The sequence below is a fragment of the Monomorium pharaonis genome, chromosome 6 (genome assembly GCF_013373865.1).
Source record: "Monomorium pharaonis isolate MP-MQ-018 chromosome 6, ASM1337386v2, whole genome shotgun sequence".
In the NCBI taxonomy this organism is placed as follows: Eukaryota; Metazoa; Arthropoda; class Insecta; order Hymenoptera; family Formicidae; genus Monomorium; species Monomorium pharaonis.
Genome location: NC_050472.1, coordinates 14,853,986 through 14,876,890, shown reverse-complemented (window position 1 = coordinate 14,876,890; position 22,905 = coordinate 14,853,986). Strand labels below are relative to the sequence as shown.

At 30.4% G+C, this 22,905-nt stretch overlaps 1 protein-coding gene across 6 annotated transcripts in view; it reads right to left on the bottom strand.

The window, feature by feature from the left end:
• Positions 1 to 22,905, bottom strand: part of LOC105838954 (putative phosphatidate phosphatase) — a 240,593-nt gene that overhangs the window by 83,324 nt on the left and 134,364 nt on the right. For all 6 annotated transcript variants that reach the window (XM_036288455.1, XM_036288453.1, XM_036288454.1 and 3 more), the window contains one exon: positions 10,511 to 10,618. In XM_036288455.1, the coding sequence (XP_036144348.1) occupies positions 10,511 to 10,618 (108 nt within the window). The remainder of the gene's footprint in view (positions 1 to 10,510; positions 10,619 to 22,905) is intronic.

Below are 22,905 nucleotides of genomic sequence, written 5' to 3'. Positions count from 1 at the left end.
GTTTGCGACTTTCTACGCAAAACGAGATGCTCGTAAAAATATATATATAGACATTTAAAATTTGCGCACTTTTGGCATGGCTTGTGCTAGACAGAGCATGCGCTTATGGCCAAGAAGCATGAAGATATGATCGTAGAGCATGCGCACATGGCTGCGAAGAGTGTCGTGTCGCAACATTTCGTCGGTATCATCGACATATGTCGATGGTCGGTATGACAGATTTCTTAATCTAAATATTCGTCAACTTTAACGATTAATATCTCGCTTCCCAGGGCAGAGCGACGCTTTTTTCTGCCAGATTTGTTTGTTTGATGCAAAACCGCGTCGAATAAGCACAATTACATCGATATTTGAATACCAGTCCCTAAACTGAATAATTACTGATGTGTGCAGCTGATCTTGTGTGCAAGAGTTTGTAGGCAATCGAGCTGTAGGCAATAATGCCATGTGTGCAATTGTGCTCGTACGCAAAAGAGTTTGTAGGCAATCGATTTGTAGGCAAACGGTTCTGTGCGCAAAAGATTTGTTGGCAAACGGTGCTGTTGGCAATTAATTTGTAGGCAGTTAGGGCCCTCCCCTGATTTGTATGGATGGTTCCCGAGTTCATACATAAAATGTTAGTTATAGATGGTCAGCAATTCATTAATAATTAAGTAACAAAAAAGATTTTAGTGTTTATCATATAGTATGATAAAAACAAAGTTTTGTAGCAATATGTGTTACCAAGTCATTGATTTGAGTTCAAATTTTCACGCTGTTATATGTTTTTTATAATAAAATATAAAATATTTTATTTACATGCGACATTACAAAATTATTACATTTTTATGTAGCCAATATTAACTTCTTAGATAGCACAAAATATTTATAAAATATTTATAAAAAGGAAAAATATTTATGATAAATATTTTGTACACATTTTTATGTCCGAGTTTGCCAGGTATAAAAAAAATTGATAAATATTTATGAAAATATTTAAAATAAATATTTATACTATTATCATTAAAAAATATAAAAAATATTTCGAGTTCATATACTATAAATATTTTTCAGTACATTTTAAAAATATATTCTATATACTGTTGATAATAATTCTTGTATCATTTCTAAATGGTTTATGAAAAATAATTATATAATCTTTAAAAAATATTTTTTAAAAATAGATTTGTAAAATATTTATGAATATTTGTGATAAATTTTCTGTATTAACTGGGTTATTTTTAGAACTACTTTTCATTTAATGATACTTCAATTTTGGAGTGATAATTATTGTAAAAAAGGATTGTTCGTCATTAGATTATTAATCCGCAATGATTCTTTTAATATTTTACATTTTTCTAAAAGTTGTTTTGAAAAATTCTTGATATTTTAATTGTTATATTAGTATTAATGCGACTCTCTTTCTAAGTTTTCCAGATTATATTCTTTTCTTAAAATTACCTTTTATATATTATTCTATTTGTCTAAAATATTTTTATTTTCCTTGTTTTTACGATAATTTTTATTCTAAAATTTCTGTACCATAAAATAAAAAGTAATTTTATAGATTAATTAATTATTTAAAATTATTAGTTTGTTTAATACCTCTGACTTATAAAATATTATTTTATTTTAAAAAATACGGTAGTATCAGGATTCGAATTCAAATTCAGTAGCTTGATAAGTAAATACTTTACAACACCGTCTCGAAATTGTGATCTTATCATACTAGTTTACTGGACATGAAAATTTTTGTTTTTAATTATTATTGAATGGCTACCCATTTATACCTTATATTTTATGTACAAGAGGTTTGCCTTCGATAAACTATTAAAGTATGGTTACAATTTGCATTGTTTATCTGACAAGTTCTCCTTGTAACTATAAGAATCTATCTCTCTTCTCTTCCATTAATCTTAAAAATGGCAATAAATTTATCAAAATTGAATGTAAATGAATCATGCTCGCAAAAGTCAGATTAAAACAGATTGATACGAATTCATTTCGTAGATCGTCATAATTAGATTTTTAATTGCCAGAATTAGGAAATGACTTTAATATTGTATTTTTTCCTATTTCCATTTATTTATTTTATAATAATCAGGAATTAAGTTCTAAAATTAGAAAAAAATTCTTATTTTAATTTAAAAATTATTATATTATTTAATACAATATTTATATAATATTTATATTTGATAGATAAGAAGACGGTATTATGATTCAATTTACATTTTTTACAATAACTTTGTTAATTAATATTTTAAAGTAAAAACTTAATCTTCCTCTTTCCATTCATTAATGTTGTTCAATCAATTTTAGATCAAAATTGCAAAATTTCTAGTACTTAGAATATCATTTGTAAAAATGTGATGATACCACATATTGGATCAAAGAAAAACAGGAATGATAATAATTTCTCTACTAAAATAGATTTAAAAAATTGATTTTGTTTAAAAAACCACAACCGTGTTATAAAATGACAATCTGTCAAAATAAAGAGAAAATGTACAGAAAATATGCAAATATGTATGAATGATCTATTTAGTATATAAATTGCAGTATTCAAAATTTATAATATATGTAAATATATTAACTATGCTCATCAAATTATTTCCATATAAAAACTACAAAAAATTGCATTAGACCTGACAAGGGGACCTTACGGGTCATGGGTCATCGATTTTTTTCATACTTATAAGATTTAAAGATCAGTACCCGGACATCAATTTCCTAAAGCAGTACGATGCGCTTCTCAAAAATACTCGAGAAAATCGATTTTGAAGATTTCCGATATCTTTAAGTACAGAAAATTTTGACCTATCGTCAGAGCCACTCGTAGCCGAGCGCACAGAGCTCTAGTTTAGTAAGCGCGAAGTCGCTGGTTCGATTCTTGCTCTGCCCCCAATTTTTTTTTAATAAGTCAATGGAGTTTTTTTTAAATCCTATATCTTAACATTTATCAAATTGAAATGCTAATTAATTATTAAATATTTATTCGTTATTTTTTAAATAAAAATTAACAACTTTGTATTTTTAATTGCCACTTGCTTGAAAATGCGAATATTTATAATAAATTAAAATTTGGTACAAAAATGAAAAACGTCTTATTGTTAAATGCAAAAATAATATGTACAAATAATATTCAGTTATTTTATCGCTTACATTTTACGCTGTATCTTTAACACGTTAGTCGGAGTTTACAAGTCGAGTTTATTGTAAGTCGATTCTGGTCGATCCCCATTCTTTCGCATCTAGTCGTGAACAAAGAACAGCCTTGCAAAAAATGGGAGAAGTAAGGGTTCCGAGAGAGCAGATGTGTTATTCGTACTTTACCGTTAAATAAAAATAAAGGGATGTTAATTTTTATTTAAAAAATAACAAATAAATATTTAATAATTAATTAGCATTTCAATTTGATAAATGTTAAGATATACAATTTAAAAAAAACTGCATTGACTTATTAAAAAAAAATTGGGACCAGCGAGAATCGAACCAGCTACTCCGGGCTTACGAAACTAAAGCTCTGTGCGCTCGGCTACGAGCTGCTCTAACAATACGTCAAAATTTTCTGTACTTAAAGATATCGGAAATCTTCAAAATCGATTTTCTCGAGTATTTTTGAGAAGCGCATCGTACTGCTTTAGGAAATTGAAGTCCGGGTACTGATCTTCAAATCCTATAAGTATAAAATAAATCGATGACCCATGACCCGTAAGGTCCCCTTGTGAGACATGCTTAGGGACCTATATTAGCAAAAATTTATACTATTGTTTAACTCGAAATATGTATAGTTCAAAGATTCCAACTTACTCATCCTAACATTCCTTTTATAATAATAATAATAATAATAATAAAAAACTCTGAAACTCTACCCTACCCTCTTTAAGAAAAACAAAAGGATGCAATGGCATTTGCGTTGTTTATGTATCTTTTATATATTTCTACCTACGTTCTACATATTAAATAAAAGTAAAATAAATAAAATATTTTGAGAAGTTTAAAATTATTTATTAAAATAAGCTATATAATAATAATCGCATTAAACATAGAGACATAGAAAATTAAGATAACAAAAAATAATAGTAAAATAAAAATTTCGAATAACATTAAAAATAATCTTAATTCTATTCTGGGAATAAATCCAGTGCACTACTATCAATTTATTAATGTTCAAGAAACATGTATAAAAGGTTTTTCAAAATTGTCTTATCTTTCTTCTTTCTTTATGCTGTCACTGTCACCTTATTTTTATCAACGCCTCTCAATTACACTCAAATCTACTATTGCCGCTCTATTTTAGCATTCCCAAAAGATATCACTCACTTTGGAAACTCTAGTATAATTGAATATGAAACGTTTAAACAAATAAAACAAATAATTTCACAAATAATCACAAGAATTCCTCACCTAATAAGAGAGGTATTGCGTGACCATAATTTACAAAGGCCATAATACCACTTTCTTTTCTACAATTTATTACAGAATATAATATTGTTATTTCAAATAATACAAATTTACTTATTAACCTCTTCGGAACCAGAAGCCTAATTATTTTATAGTTTATAATTAGATTTACTGAAAACACTATTTGTTTAGCTAAAATTACTTCCTTCATTATAATGAGTATTTATTTCGAAATAAATTGATGTTGCTTTGAATAATGACATTTTACTGCCTTATACTTCACAAAGTGCGACATAATTATGTTTCTACATATATTTTTCAACACATTTTTGTTGCAAATAACGTTAAACAATCATTTTAATAATAAACAATAATATAAAGTTCAAATACAAAAAAATAACCACTTATTTTCTTCCAAAGTCTAATATTAGGCGCTTATAGCAATATTAGAAGCAACGTTATCTTTTTCATAGTTTATAAGATTTATAAGAACAAAAATGTTCTAGTACTAAAACTAAAAATATTATTTAAAAAAGGGCCGATCTTCTAGAAGTTTAATTAAATTTTTTTATATTAATTTTTATATTAACTTTTTTTGATTAAAAATTTTTTAAATATTTAAGAAAGAAGAAAACACTAGAATAAAATTAGAAAGCATTATTCTAATGCCGAAACTTAATATCGTCATATAAATAAAGTATATATCTTAATGAATCTTATCCACTATTTACTAGAAGACAAAGTTGTAGGATATAGCGAATAGTCTGGAATATTATAAAGAATGAGTAAAAATTGATACTTCCCCTAGTGAAAATTTTTCTCATAATTTTTCATACAATTTTTCAGAATTTTTCATATTTTAAATTTTTGAAAATGTTTAAAATAATACTTTCAATATTTTCTTTCTCTCTCACATTCTTCACAAATTTTTATTAAAAAATATAAAATGCTATTAGAATATATAAGAATTCACATATGTAGATTTCTAGAAGAGACTTTCACATATGTGTTCAGATTTATTGTTTTTAGATTTTGTAAGTTATTTTTAGAAATTATAGGTTGAGCATGCATATAAAGTTTTTTTTAATATGGATTTTTTTCATATTTTTGTCATATTTGTTTTTCTGAATAATGGAATTGAACAAACAATACATAGCAATGATAAAGTTCTATTTTTCGTAATTCAAAAATTGCATTGGATAGAATAGAAAACTAAATTGCTACAAGAGTGGCGATATTTCTCAACTATGTGGATTTTAACAAAACGATAATAAAGTGATGTTCTGAAAGCAAGCACTCAATGTTGAGATCACAAATAAAAGTGAATAAAGTATTTAGACAGAATATGAAATACTATACTAGTACAAATACATGTGTCTAGTAATCCAAATTAATTTAACTTTTTCATTGCCAGTGGAAAATATACTTCTCACTTATTTTATTTTTATATTATGAAAATTATTGTTTTTATATACGTATAAAAATTATTGTTTCCAGATACTATAATAATGATGTTTGATTTTTATAGAAATACTTAGTTTACTTTATTTGCAATGTTTTTTTGCACCCAATTATTCTTTAGTGATTCATAATAATTTAAATGTGAAAAAAGTGATCGAGTTTTTCAGAAAAAAATTCAATTTCTCCAAAAGTTTATATTAAATTTAATTATTTTCGGGTATCAAGGGTTTTTGGGGTTGCTGATTACTAATCTGAGGTCAAAATTGAAAATTAAAAATGGTGGATCCAACATGGTGGAAATACTAAAAACTGAAAATTTTAAGTTTAGAAAAGTGTAGCTGTATTCTACCCCAAATTTACAATATAAATGGTCTTTTGTGATATCTCGCTTAGATGTATCGTTTTTGAGATAAAACCCAAGCAACACATATTAGTCAAGATGACGACAAACTGATAACTTGAAGTCAAATTAAACGAAGTCATTTTGACGGCAATCAGTTCCTCGATATTGATCAATTTTTGATGTCATTTGGATGTTAAAATGACATCACATTGACCATTTTATAAAATTTACCCATAAACTTGCATAGCTACATAATTGTAGTCATAAAGAAAATTCCAATCACAATTTATAACAGAAATGCGATTGGGTAGTAACGGGTACAGACAGCGAAAAATTGTTTATAATATCACTGCGCGCAGCAAAATAAAAAATATTTTTAACAATGTAATACATGATTTCCATGTAATTTTTCCGTACAATCGAATGGCTATTAAATCGCTATTAGATTTTTTTTAAAGTCGATTTTCGTAGTTGTTATAAACAAATTAAAACAATTTTTTTACGCCTAAAATGTTCTTTTGGCCTAAAGTGAAGGTTCCAATAATTACTTTTTAGATTGGTCTAACCATGATTAATGGATTAATCAATCACTATGCCATAAATACTGACACATTGAGAAATGATGTCGAATCGACATCGACGTCTTTTTAATCATTGGTTACGATCCACTTGACGCTACAAAAGTTTCGAAGCATTCTTTGATTTCTCAATTCGTAAAATTCTTTGTTTCGATTGGTCAATTAAACGCTTCGAAGCATTTGTAGCGTCAAGTGGACCGCAGACGTTATTTCTCTTAGGTGAGGAGAAGAAGGGCAGCCTCTGCACGAGTAGGCATAGTGCTTTCAATAATGCTTTATTTCCAATACATGAAAAATAATTGTACTAAAACTTGTAACAAAAAATTAAGTGAGTTATGTAAATGTAACTCAAACCTGACCAGGAAACCGAACTGTGTAACTTTATTATCTGTGAATTAATAAATATTAACTTTTAATTAATGTTTATTAAATTTATTATTAATATTAATTTAATAAATTAATATTTATTATATTATTTTATTAAATTAAATAAAGTTCATATTTATTGTAAATTAATATAAATATTAATTTATTATTTATTAATTTTAATTTAAAAGCATGTTAATTGTAGTTACATTCTACACGTGTTTAAATATTAGTGTAAAGCGTTGTCATTTATAATAAATTATGAAAACCCTAATGCGCCACGTAATAATATTATGAGTTAAATTGTGATAAGTTTAATAAATACATCTTTTTACCTGACATTATACATATAACAACTTAATTGACAACATTTTTTGTAAAACTTATATTTTTTCAGATATTTTGGAAGTCCTACATATAGAGATGAGAAGATTAAGTTAAATTAACCAAGTTAAAATAATTTTATGTCATAATATCGTTTATTTATTTACAGATATCACTTTCCTTACACAAATTTACGCAAATAATGCATTCACATACCAGATATAATGGAAATTAATAAAAAAACATGAGGTCAAAATAGAATCAAGTTAAAGTCATTTTAAATCAATGACGAATTTTGAGTCAATTTGATGTCTTTTTGACATCAAATTGACTAATATGTGTTATTTGGGGAAGTTCTTGAATATTAAAGGTTGCTAAAAGTATTATACCTCATGTAGGCAGCCATATATATTGTGTCTGCTATTTTGAATTTTGATATTATCTATATCATTCTACCTTAGATCTGTAACAAAACCTAAAAAAATGAATTTACTGCAAAAATATATAGATTTTAACTAATTTACTACCTAATGGCAGCCATATTAGATCCGTCATATTAAATTCGCAAAATTTGAATTCAGATTCAAAATCAGTGTTCAAAAAACATAGGTATAAAAAGTTTCAAAAAAATCTACTGAAAGAATTTAATGTGAAAATCAAAGGGTTAAACATTCTTATTTTAGTACTTATAATACAAGGAGACACTAGAATGTGATAATAATCGATTTGGATGAAACTCATTCGACTAATATATTATCATGTCAAGTATTACTGGGTAAAAGGATAATCGACAATACTCAACCGTTCGCGAGAAAATTATGAGCGCCATATCAACTCAAACAAGAGAACGTTTAAAAGCAAGAAGCACGTAGCACAGCCGCAGCATGCTAGACTCGAAATTTCGACATTGTGGGTTCAAGTCTCGATGAGCAATTTTTTTTCTTGAGTAAAAATTTTTTTTTTGCTAAAAGTAAAACGATAAAATTAATATAATATGTTTTAATTATTTATTTCATAAAAGTGCATTTTTTTTCTTTGTGGTAAATTCGTTATATATTCTATTGAATGACTGGAAATTAATAGATATAATTTTATTTTCAAACACAATGACAGCAATAAAATATACACAACGCAAATAAATTTGAAACGTTTTAGGCTGCTTTTATACGATGCTCGAGTTGTCGTGCGAATTATTGCTTCGTTTGTTTTTATAATAAATATCATCCTGCAACTTGTATTTTTCCGTCTAATTCTACACAAATAAAACGTTTCAAATTTATTTGCGTTGTATATGCACTTTTATGAAATCAATAATTAAAACATATTATATTAATTTTATGTTAAAAATTGTATGTCATTAAAAAAAAATTGTTTACTTAAGGAAAAAAAAGTTGCTTATCGAGACTTAAACCCGCAGTATCAAAAATACGAGTCCAGCACGCTGCCGCTGTGCTACGCGATTCTTGCTGAAAAGTTCTCTTCATTGGGTTGATATGGCGTTCGTAATTTTTACTTGCAATTTTCTCAAGAACGGTTGAGTATTGTCGATTATCTTTTTACCCAGTAATACTTGATATAATAATATATCGATAGAATAAGTTTCATCCAAATCGATTATTATCACACTCTGGTATCTCCTTGTTACATAGTGTTGATTTGAAAAAAATATTTTAAATAATATTTGTGTAAAATATTCTAATCAGTTCGAAAGTGTGAAAATGCTAAAAATATTAATAAAATTTACATATCAAAAAATTTTTTAATTTTAGAAAACTGTATAAAAAATTTGGAAAAAATTTTAACCAGAATCTACACTATATAATTCGTGATTGTTATATAATATTCATGTTAATTATCATAGACAATTTGCGTAACTCGTTCATAGGGGTCAAAATTGATTTAAATCTTATTAAATCTTAAATATTATACCTCTCTTTCAAATGTCTCTTTCACAATCCGACTCTTTTACAATTGCACTCTGACTATTGGCTGCAATTCTACTAGATTTTATCTGCTCTATAAAATAGATCATTGCATGTAAAGCATTTTAATCATAAAGAAATAGTTGTTCCATTGACGTGCGCATTCAAAACTTCTTCGAACATATTTCGATTATCGCACTGAACAGGCAAATTATTTGAATAACAAAATAAAGAGTAATATCAGTAATAAATAGTAAAAAAATATATATTAATTTAATAAAATATCATACTTCTAATTACTGAGTTTTTATTTTTCATAATAAAATACTCAGTGAACGATTGGTCTGCATTACATTAAGCGTAAAAGGATTGAGAGCACTCAATCTGTCGATTAAAAATAAATATGTGATCAATGAAAGTAATAAATATATCGTTGTTCTTATCTAAAACTCTGTAAATATCAACTATAAAAATAACGTATTCTTCTTCATTTTTACTTAATACAGCTCATTCTTCGCATATATAAAAATCATATATCCTATTTTTCTCTAACCAACCAAAGAATGTAACACAAATATAAGTTTTTAAAGACACACATTTACTCTTCAAACGATGAAAGCTAAAGAAAGCACAATAAAGAATTGTCGCTCCTCGCTGTAATGAAAGTGCATCGTATTCCACAACAAACACATTCACATAATAAATCACACAAAGCTCAACAAAAAACAAAAGGATTTACAAGCTTTAACTACATTGCACTTCATTTCTTCTTTCTTCTCCTTTTCATGAATCCGTAACAGCATCGACGAGGCTCAAATCACTTATACGAATTTAAAGAGAAAAGACGGTAGAAGCACGGTGTAGTTGAGTAATAGTATAAGATGATTTACTGTCTTTGAATTAGAAAAGTATTTTTTTGAAGATCTAGAACTCGTTGAATGCTAAAAACGTCCGGCTGGAGAAGGCTGTCCTGAAGACGCGACCCAACAAGATCTAATCTCATCTGATGTGTCATGAGAAATCCAGTTTAATTTTCTGGGACAATTAGCAAACAGTTACGGCCTTGTTGCGTTTAATAAGCGAAGAGCAAGCTTGTTGGGTCAACAATTGCGATTACCAGTGCCATTATTCACCTGTGTGCCAGTAACACCAGTTTCCATTTCATAATCAGTAGACTGATGCTTCTCTATGGAACAATGTTTCTCTCTCTCCTCTTTGAAAAGGTCTGCCACGCAATGTGCCTTGAAAAACATAAGAATCTCGATTACTCTCTATTTTGTTTTAAATAAATTAATATATCAATCTGCTGATTTTAAACACTACAATTAACTCTTTGAGTACATTAGAGGTCAATATAATTCCAATAAAGTTTGCCTTGAAATATTTTTAACTAAGAAAGTTAAAACAGGCCTCAATGTGACATCTATTATTTATTTAAGATTTGTACTTTGTTATTGAACGGTTACCGTACGTTCCGGAGCGTCAACGTTTCAATTTTTCCTGACTACGTGCAACAATTTTCTCTTTTCCATACCATCAGATAGCATTTTTTTATATGTAAACTTTGTACCAGAATTTTTTCAGACCAAAAAACCAATAGCATCGTTGCAATACTTCCTCAGTTAGTTTGTTTCCTCAGTAATTTGACTCCATATGTGTACTGAATATTACAGGCAGGAAGTGTGTACTCAAAGATTTAATTGTATTTGACAAAAGAGCAAGGTTAAATAAGTTAATTTTTTACAATTAAATTAAGTTAAAGTTTAAAATTAATTAAAGCTAAATTAAAAGTTAAGTTAATTTATATTTAAAATCCGTTATTTAAATTAATCCATAATCATTCCTATTAAAATATAACCTTTTTTAAAATTAGATCACGTTAAATAACACAACAATCACAAAATATGGATTATAAAATAAATTATATATTTTATTTTTTTAAATGTATTTTATGAATAATGTACATATATCACAATTTCGGATTAGAATTTTAAGATAGTGTAAATTTTTTTTGTAACTTTTTCATTTAATTAAAAGACTCCAGACCCAGCCATAGAGAAAACGGATCCCGGTGAAACTGATCTAAATTGCAATATGTTGCACGTTACAACCTCCTGATCAAAAGTTAATGAGTACCAAGTACGAAAACCATTCACTAGTAATGAGCAGTATTTTTATACCTAGTACTTTGTAACTGTTATTGAAAGGGACCCGTTATAACTAGTTATTAATTTTCTCCAATAGGAATTATCTTATAACTATTATGGCTACGATCGGAAAGCTCATAGACTTAGGCCTTATCTACAATAAAGATTTAAGCTTTAAGAAGCCGAAAAAATTGACCAATCACAATTCTTATAAAAATCTACTGTGATTAGTCAGTTTCTTATGGCTTAAAGCTTAAATCCTTCATCATTGTAGATTAGGTTATTCAAGATTCATCTTAAGTACAATCTTGAGACGTCAATACTGTTATTTCATTGGTTAAATAAATTTTAAGTCTGCTCGTGGTCAGACTTAAGGGGCTACATATGTACACCCAGAAATTTTGAAAAAATGGATTTTTCGTTTTTTGCATATTCGTAAAGTATAAGGTCTTGAGAATATCCCTTGCAAGTTTCAAAGTGATTCCTTGAAAATTGTCGGAGATATAGCGAGAAAGGTCCAAGCGCGTTTGACGATGCTGGGGCGCGATGAGCGCCTTCTAATCCTTTGCAGCAGATAGCTTACGCAAGAATATTACGCCGGCAAGCTAGAATCGAAGCCTTTGAAGCCGCTACATCTGGGGAGGGTTCACTGTATGGCCCTGGAGTGGATGACTCCATGTAAGTTTGAAAAGAAATTATCTACGTTTTAACTGAATGTCAAACTTTAAACGCGTTTCTCTCGAAACCATGTTTTCAAAACGCGTGCCAAAAATATCTCGGAAACGGTTAGACCGATTTACATAAAATTTGGAAGGCTTAATTTACACAAAAAAAAGGCAGTCTTTATCGTGGCGGTTTTTTTAGAGCTCTTACTTTTTTTTAAGTTAAAAAAACGACCGACTTTTACCCTAAAAAATTGCTTTTTTTCTTGAAACGGCCGCCATTTTGCAAAAAATCGATATTTTAAAAATCGGCCACGATAAAGACTAGATAATATCATTCAGTTTAAGAAAATTCTAGGCTGGTCTGTTTCAGATAAGTTCTGTACGAGCTGCAATTGGCACCGCGGAGCACCTCTTTTTAACAAGGTCTTGCGACGAGGACAATATCTCCGCATTTTTTAATATTTTTAGTTCAAATTTATTCTGAAACATGTTCTAAGAATGTATTTTAAAGTAAAGAAAACTAGGATTAATTACATACATTACGTTTCGAAAAAAGATCGAGAAAAAGGCCTATTTTTTACGTGTCTGGGTGTATGTAGCCCCTTAAGACAATTCTTGAACTTAAAATCGGTCTATGAATTTCGTCCATATACTGCGCATCTTGTAGGCGCATCTGTAATTTAACTGTGATTGTAATTAAAAATGTAATAAAATATGTTTACATTATAATAAATAATATATTTTAAAAACTTATAATGTTTATTAGAATTTATTTCAATATATGTCTTTCAGAATTTTTCTAATATCAAATTTTAATTTAAAATTTATAGTACACCGCACCGGCAGAAATGGTGTCCCTCGGAGTCCAGCGCGGCGATCACCCACATACATGAAGCGCCGTACGTGTTACTAGGCGCGCGGTGAAGTGGAGACGCGGAGGATCAAAAAAGTGGGGATCGCGCCGCTGTTGCATCCTTCACCAATGCCACACGCTCAAGAATACTAATGACGTTTTTCGCTTGAGTGCGAGTGAAACGGATATTGGACACCAGCGAATCGGTATCACGTCTTCTCACTCATTATAACTCTATCCTTCTTGAGCGTGTGGCATTGGTGAAGGATGCAACACCGGCGCAATCCCCAATTTTTACGCCGAAGGACACCATTTCTGCCGATGCGTGTACATGTTGACATTTTATTTCTTGTTTTTTATTTCTCTTATTCATCTTATAAATTTTATAAACTGTTATAAAATAACTGTCTAAATTAATTGTTATTTATGAGTAACAATAACTATAAAATTGTTAGAAAAAATAACTATTTAGCCCATCACTACCATCCACTCCTCGAACTATCAGACGCTGAACATGACAAAAATGAGGATATTAACGATGTCCCATTCTAGAATATTCACGGCAACAACTCTTTAAGGTCACTATCATAGAAGGTCATTATCATTTGTGTTGTGTCCGACCAAGGAGGAACCCGAGAGCGGCCTTTTTCATGCGATTAATATTTGACTAGCAAAAAGATGGATGTAAAGCCCGTTTTACATTAATCGCAAGCAGTCAGTTACGACTTGTGACATATAATAAGCGCTTAGTTTCCAGTAAAAGTTCGACAGACATTGGGTATTGCAAATTGCAACTGGCGACTGCGATTAATGTAGAACGGGTTTTACATCCACGTTTGGCGCTGATGCTAGTCAAATATTTGTGGATGTAAAACCCGTTCTACATTAATCGCAGTCGCCAGTTGCAATTTGCAACACCAATGTCAAACTTTTACTAGAAACTAAGCGCTTATTAGATGTCACAAGTCAATCGCACGATGGCCGCTCTCAAGTTCCTCTCTGGTTCAACCGAAACTAGATTTTGTCACTGGAATCGAAATCGAAACTAAAACCGAATTACGATTTTCAAGTCAATTTCGGCCAAAACCAAAACCGAAACCTTTTTTTTTAGTTTAGTTATAGCAGAGACCGGGGCTGATTGGCCATTAACTTGGCCTGACTGAAGCCTAGGAAAATTTTAAGAGGTTAATGGCCAACTTACGCCAACCAGCCCCAGTCACCCCTACATAATTAAATTAGGGAACAAAATACATATTAATAAAACATATTATTTATTAATAAAATTAAAATTTTTACAGTTATATAAAATCTTACAAAATAAAAATAAAATTTTTTTCTTTGAAAATAAAATAAAAACAAACTCTTTTATAAACTAATACAAAAAATAAATTTCTTTAAACAAAATTCATTTTTTCTTATTTTTATTTTCATTTGTACAAGGCATAATTGATGGAATATAAATATTTTGTAATAATATCTCACAAGGGAACCTTGCGAACCCGAAAATTCTGATTTTAATGAAACATGGCATAAATGTAGAGGGGGTAAATACATGAATTTAGAAATTACAAGTTGGTGCTTATAAACGGTTTAAAGGGTTAAAACCACCTTTCAAAAATTTAGAGTTTTTGCTTTTTCTCGATATATCTCGTAAACTAAACAAAATATTAAAAAATGTTTCATATAAAAGTTTTACAGTATAAATACCTCTATTTAACTATGCTATTTATTAAAAAAAAAATTTTTTTTAAACAATTTAAAAAAAAAATTTTTGGGAAAAAGTAAATAGAATATTTAAATAGAGGTATTTATGCCGTAAAACTTTTGCATGAAACATTTTCTTATATTTTGTGTAGTTTAAGAGATATATCGAGAAAACGCAAAAATGTCTCAACTTTAAAGCGTCAGCTTACCTCTTCAAGCCGTTTTGGAACCAAAATAAAACATTTCTAAATTAATGTATTTACCCCTTCTACATTTGTGCCAAGTTTCATTAAAATAAAAAAAATTTTCCGTTTGGGCTTATAAACGGTTTGAAGAAGTGAAACAACTACCCTTCAAAGGTTGAGATATTTTTACCTTTTCTCGATATATCTTGTAAACTAAACAAAATATAAAAAAATGTTTTATACAAAAGTTTTACAGCATAAATACTTTCATTTAACTACGTTGTTTATCTTTTAAAAAGAAATTTTTTTTAAATTATAATAAATTTTCAATAAAATTGACTTTTATGTATACATATAGCATTTATAAAGTAATTATACTATCTTATACTACGTTTTATTTATATCATCTATGTGTATATTATGTATGTTATATATTATCTATGTTATAATACTATACATTTATATCTGCACCCCTGTATGTATTAGTTTTTATCTAACAGGTGCGCAATATTAGTAGTCACGTTGCTTTCACACAGTTCATTCTGTCTACGTCACATATTTCACATTCAAGTTTTATATTTGTCATGTCACGGTATACATTATATATGAAATGGAAATCACGTATCAAAGTTTGATATCTTTATTAATGATGGTACGCGTCATTTTCACATCAGTATCAAGTCTAACGTATGCTTGATCAGTACATAAGTGTCACATCTAACGTGTGCTTGATTTTTCTGTTAGATTGTTTTTAATTAAGCGAAGCATAATGTTACACATAAATGTTGCAAATGTTCTTAATATGTTAATTATTTTATATCAAATTACACATATTCCACCAACGCCTATAAATGAAAGAGAAATACAATTACGTGATGTGATAAAAGATATTATAACAAATGCAGTGAATGACTTATCCTTTGATGAACTGTGTGAAAGCAACGTGACAACTCTAATATTGCGCACCTGTTAGATGAAAACTAATACATACAGGGATGCAGATATAAATGTATAGTATTATAACATAAATAATATATAGCATACGTAATATACACATAGATAATATAAATAAAACGTAGTATAAGATAGTATAATTACTTTGTAAATGCTATATACATAAAAGTCAATTTTATTGAAAATTTATTTTAATAAAAAAAAATTTTTTTTTTTTTTTTTCGAAAAATAAGCAGCGTAGTTAAATGAAAGTATTTATGCTGTAAAACTTTTGTATAAAATATTTTTTTATATTTTGTTTAGTTTACGAGATATATCGAGAAAAGATAAAAATATCTCAACCTTTGAAGAATAGTTTCACTCCAAACCGTTTCACTCCAAAGCCCAAACAGAAAATTTTCTGATTTTAATGAAACTTGGCATAAATGTAGAGGGGGTTAATACATTAATTTAGAAATGTTTTATTTTGGTTTAAAACCAGCTTGAAGGGGTGAAAGCACGCTTCAAAGTTGAGACATTTTTGCGTTTTTTCGATATATCTCGTAAGTTAAACAAAATATAAAAAAATGTTTCATACAAAAGTTTTACGGCATGAATACTTCTATTTAACTAGTCTATTTATTTTTTCCCAAAAGCATTTTTTTGCAAAGAAAAACAATTTGTTTTTGAAAAAAAATTTTTTTGAAAAAATAAATAGCATAGTTAAATAGAGGTACTCATACTGTAAAACTTTTGTATGAAACATTTTTTTATATTTTGTTTAGTTTACAAAATATATCGAGAAAAGGCAAAAACTCTAAATTTTTGAAGGGTGGTTTCAACCCTTTAAACCGTTTATAAGCATCAACTTATAATTTCTAAATTAATGTATTTACCCCTTCTACATTTGTGCCAAGTTTCATTAAAATCAGAATTTTCGGGTTCGCGAGGTTCCCTTGTAAGATATGTAACAGCATGCTTTAAATATTATATTTATGATATGTAAATGTGCTAATATAGCGATGTAATTTATATGTTTTAAATATATATAACCCTGCATAAAATATCTTATTCAAAAATAGTTTCGCATTCACAAGATTTTATCGTAAATTCTGCTTTGCAAAAATCTCAAATTGGATCGTGGCCAATACGTATCAGTGCGATATTGAGAATAGAACCATGAAATCTTGTATGCTTCTTAATCTGATAACAATTAGCAGAAGAAGTGAATCTTTTTTAATGCGAAAGTTCGCATTTATTTAAATGTTTCTTATTGCGATTAAATGCGAAGAATTCAGAAGATATTTAGAAGATATTCAATTGAATATTTTTTGAATATTTTCTGAATTCTTCGCGTTTAATTGCAATAAAAAGCATTCAAATATGTTTTAAATATCTTCCGAATTCTTCTAAACTCTGTTTTTTGACAAAATGTCAATATTTAAAAATTTTTTTCAATCCGACGTTTTATGCAGGGAAGATGTGTAGACTTCGAATTACATGTTGCCAGATTTGATGATTCGGTACCGAGCCACGGCTGTGGAGGAGAAGAAAATCTAAAGGCAAAAACGATGTTGCAGACTCAGTGAGCGCTCATATATAATTCTTGCCTTTTATTCTTCTTCCCCTTCACACCTGCAGCTCGGTGTCGAATCCTCAAATCTGTCGATACTGATTACATGTACATTTTAAATACGTAATATGTCTATTTATTATTAATTTGTTTATTTATTTATGTTGAACTTATAGATTTTTTAGTATCAGCAGTATTTTCGAAGCACATAACCATAGCAATATAATTAAACTCATATTGAAAGCTTTATACGTACATGTATGTTACTTGCTACATAACGCGTTACCTCGTGATACTTTTAATATTATGTACATGAGATGTATATGTAATATTACTGTGTTTCCTGGGAATATTATTTATATAAAAAGGCAAAAAATTTTATAAACAAAAAATTTTTCACGATTTTACAAGATTACGTTTTTAATAACTGTTATGAGTACATGACAAATAAGAATTACAATTTTGTTTCTTTGTAGCTCTCAAAATTATGTAACATTTATATCGCATTCACATAAGGATGTTACATAACACTGTTCTTTCTATGCGCTCCTTCAGTTATGTATCAGTTATGTGTTAGTTTGCTGGGTATGACTAGAACCAAGAGACCGATCTCCGTGAATGAGGCGAAAATCTGTTAAAAATGTAGTACCAAATGATGGCGTTAGCGACAGTAATACACCTAAAGGAGACTGCATTTGGTTTCAGAGAGACAGCGACGGATGTCCTATATATAAAAAGTGCTTGCCAAGATGGCCGTTCACTGGCGTCAAAAATTGAATGCTTTTCAGCGCAGTATGATAAACATACATACATACACACACATACAACACATGAAAGCACACTGTAGAAAACATGCTGATGCATATGTCACAAAAGCTACTTGTTAAGATGGCTACTCGATTATATGTATATATAGCACATCCATCTCCAATAAATTGTACCCCCACTACTGGTACGCTTCCTCCTGTAATTCTTTACTCTTTGGATACACCGGAATATATTCCAACTCTAGATGCAATCGTAGTCTAAGTTTATTGTTGTCGGCCGTATTAGATTTCCTGCATAAAATGTTTTCTTCAAAAATAGTGTTTTGCATGCACGAGATTTTATCGTGAATTCTGCTTTGCAAAAATCTCGGACTGAAACGTGGTCAATACTTTTCAGTGCGATATTGAGAATAGAACCATAAAATTTTGTATGCCTTTGAATCCGATAATAATTAGCAGAAGAAGTGAATCTTTTTTAATGAGAAAGTTCGCATTTATTTGAATGCTTTTTATTGCGATTAAATGAGAAGAATTCAGAAGACATTCAGAAGATATTCAATGGAATATTTTTTTAATATCTTCTAAATTCTTCTGAATTCTGTTTTTTGACAAAATGTCTATATTTTTTAATTTTTTTCAATCCGACATTTTATGCAAGGTTGTACGCAGTATGATGTGAGAAAGCTGAATTGAATATAAATGTAATTATAATTATACAAAAAAAATGTAGACATGTTAGTCATTATCAAGGGGATATGAAAAAATTTTTCATCATGAAATGCTTAAAGGGCCCCATTTAGTTTCATATCCCAATAATTACATATAACGTTATAATATGAAGGTGCTTTAAATTACCACTTACTGATATACTTCATATTGTTTTCGGTAAATCATCGTTCGGTAAATCAGCGTCGCCATTCGGTATTATATTTCTAACAAATGTTCGCCTCACTTTTGGTTGTGAAATCAGGTTTAGTTTGGTCTCCTAGTTTTAGTCTTTATATTAGAAACCTTGAAATTAATCTATGATTTTTCTTATAACAATTGAATGCTGCCTACGTAAAGTTAGCACCTTCAACAATTTGAAGTTTTATCAAGAGTACTATATTTCCATCTCAAAGAGTACTAGAGTTCTTGAAAGGTATTAACAAGAGTACCGAAATACTTATAAGAGAACTGTCGAAAGTGTTTCTCACCAATTTTAATGAGCTTTAGATATGTTGTAGAACATAAAACAATATTAGACCTATGGGTCGTTTTGTCAATAACACAGGCACACAAAAAAAAAGGTTGGTCCGGCGGACCTAGTCAATCCTTATGTATTTCGATCCGCTGAATCCGAATCCAAGGTCAGAATTGCAAAGTTAGCTCGCATTTTCTAACCTCAAAAAAATTTTTTTTTTAATGTTGGTCCGGCGAACCAGACTAGTCAGTCCTTATGTATTTTGACCCGCTAAATCCGAATCCAAGATCAGAATTTCCGAATTGGCTCATTTTTTCCTAACCTCAAAAAAAAATTTGAGGTTAGGAAAATACATAAGGGTTGACTAGTCTAGTTCGCCAGACCAACCACTTTTTTTTTGTGCCTGTGTAATTGAATGGTGGAATCCATATATTCCCAGTTAGCAAAATGATGCAAACTTTGCGCAAAGTTTTCAGTAAACTCGAGTAAACCTTTGCAGCAAAATTGGAACAAGGCGTGTCCACAAAAAGCTTAGTTTTTGCTAGTAAGGCTTGTTGTAAACAGTATGACGCATATTATATGCAAATAACAGAGTAAAACTTGCTAGTAAAGCATAACAACAAATTTGTAGCAAGAACAAGGCAAACATTACCATACACTATATAATAGCAAATTTGTGACAAGAATAGGGCAAATCGTGACTAAAATTAAGATCGACAAAAAAGAAATATCGGATTGAGCAGTCCAATATTATAATATATGTGAATGGTGCAATCGTACTTAGTTCTCCGTTCTGGGTGAGTCCCTTTTATTCACCCAGTAGGTGAATCTTTTTCACGAGAAATGCGCTATCTCAAGATAGATAGTGAAGTCAATCAGAAATAAAGTGGTCCTTGTTAAAACCCAATAATGCAACCTTGTTATTTGTATAAAATATATGTCATATTATTTGCGACAAGCCTTGCCAGCAAAAGCTAAGCTGTTTGCGGACACAATTTGTCGCAATTTTGCTCCAAAGTTGCTCCGTGTGCCCGGCAAGTTTTACTTTGTTTCTGCTACTAATTTGCCGTTATTCCGTGCTTAGGAAGATTTTATCTGTTCCTGCCATAAAGAATGAGACTAAAAATAGCCTCTTTTGCCACCCCTAAATTCCGACTTGAATTTGATGCTAAACAATAATTATATATAAGACATTAATCTCCTAGAAGTTTCAGATTGAATGATACCCACTTTTTATCTTTAAAGCCTTCGGCACACAATACAATTTTTCATGCTAACACGCATACAAGGCGTCTTACGATTGGGTTACGGTTGGTAATATAATCATTCGAGCCAATCGGGATACGTAATAAAATGTCTCGTATGCGATTTAGTATGAAAAATCGTATCGTCTGCTAAAGGCTTTAGATATGAGAGCCTAGGCCCAATATGAGTGAACATTTAGGAACAATGCTACGCTTTCAGATTGAGCGTAGGCGTTCTAATAAAAAAGATTATCTAGTCAAAAAATTTCGAGTCTGAAAATTTCATGAGCCTGCATGAAATGCGTACACATGGCGGTAGATTAGTTAACGGATGTTTAGATAGATGTCGCTACTTTAGATGTCGCCCAGCACTTCTTTGATGTTGTTGATGATGTTGTATATAGAGGAAAAATGAGACAGAAAGAGAGGGAGAGAGAAACTTCGATCAACTTCGAGCTCTGACAATTCAACTCCATTGACTCCAAGCCGGACAATTCGACCTGCACCCTCACTTCGGCTAAATTTGAAGGCATTCAAGAAAACCAACAAGTAGTAAGTCACCATCTCAATTACGCTATTCCTATTCTTTTCCTCCTCATAATATTCAGTTACCGCTCTAGTGAACAGGGTGACCTCCTTTTAGACACGTAACAATTGGATACGGCTCGATTGGATATCGCACGATTGGACACCGCATTACTGGACACCAAATTATTGAACACCGCACGATTAGACACCGCATTATTGAACACTGCACGATTGGACACTGCATTATTGGACACCACATTATTGAACACCACATTATTGGACACCGCACAGTCTTCTAGTGAAAAACAACATGCGGTGTCCAATCGTGCCATGTCCAATCGAGCCGTGTCCAATCGTTATGTAACAAAACGGGATACTCCCTAGTGAACATATACCCCCGACCTAACCGAAGTCGTTAGTCAATCAGGCGGAACCGTCGGAAACAAATCAGTGTGGCACGCGCTCTCCTAGACGAAGCTTATAGAAAATAGACGGATTTAAAAATATGCGTCGTGGCGAATCTTCCTCTTCCGCTTTGTCAAACGAGGCCTCTAGTCGTTCCTCTCCCCTTTTTCGTTTCCTTAACTGAGGAATCAAATCAAGTCTCTCCTTCTTCTTATCCCAACAACTTTTCCTTTAATCCTGCGCCATCATTCCGTTACTCTCCCGTTAGTTCAGAGCCAGACCTTCGCTTCCCTTACACACACTGCTCTTACCGAATACTGTCTCCTCCTCCTCCTTTCTCCTCGTATTCCCCGATCAATTCGCCGAACCCTGTGGGAGCACCACCACCCCTCTCTCCGGTATTCTCAGACTTCAGTATTGAATTCCAAGAAAAAACTTCAGCTCCCTCATTCCGATCGCGTTACTATCATTATGATGGCACCCAAAAATCACTCCCACTACAAATGGACCCCATACCGCCCTACTACCGCGACTATGCCCTTACGTTTGACTCGATAAATCCCGACGCTTTATTTTATATCGTTTCCTCTCTCTCTCTCTCTCTCCCCCCCCCCCCCTCTCTCCCTCTCTCTAACAGATCATATTCCCATCTTTTTCCCTTGCTATTTTGAGTCCTTTGTAGTCCCCATCGATTTCTTTTATAATTTCTTTTCCCCCTTCCACTGCCACACTCGAAAAAGTAACATAAAATAGAATCAAATATGATGATAAAAAACGTTTTTCACCTCCTCTTCCCCCAAATTACTAAAAGAGCAGCTTTGTCTCCGGACAGATTAACAATGTTAAAATTATGTTAAAATACATATATTTAGATATGTAGCAGTTATTTTTAATTAAATTAATGTCAAATATACATAAATTTTTCCTTTTTTTTAATTTTTAACTATGACTTCAGTATTTATTTGTATTATCAGTATTAGAATAAAATATTTTTGTTAGTTGTACATAAATATCCTATTTATTTATTTATAAAAGCGTCCTATTCTCTCATTCCCCTTAATCAAAGATTGCATCTGGTCCAGTCCCGAGTTAAAGTGATTCAATTCGCTGACTCAAAATTTGGACCTACGGCCGCACGACTCAAAAAACAGGGTTATAACGGGCACGTTGACGTATAAATTTTCAGTCATAAAAAGTGCGTTCGCCCCTAAGGCACTTTCCTTCCTATCGAGCGTGTGCCTTCAAGAATCACGTCACGTTACGTTCTTCCCTGCCTTACCTGCACTCCTTTAAAATATGGCTTTTCTTCTGTATCTTTAAGGTACGATAGAACGCATTAGT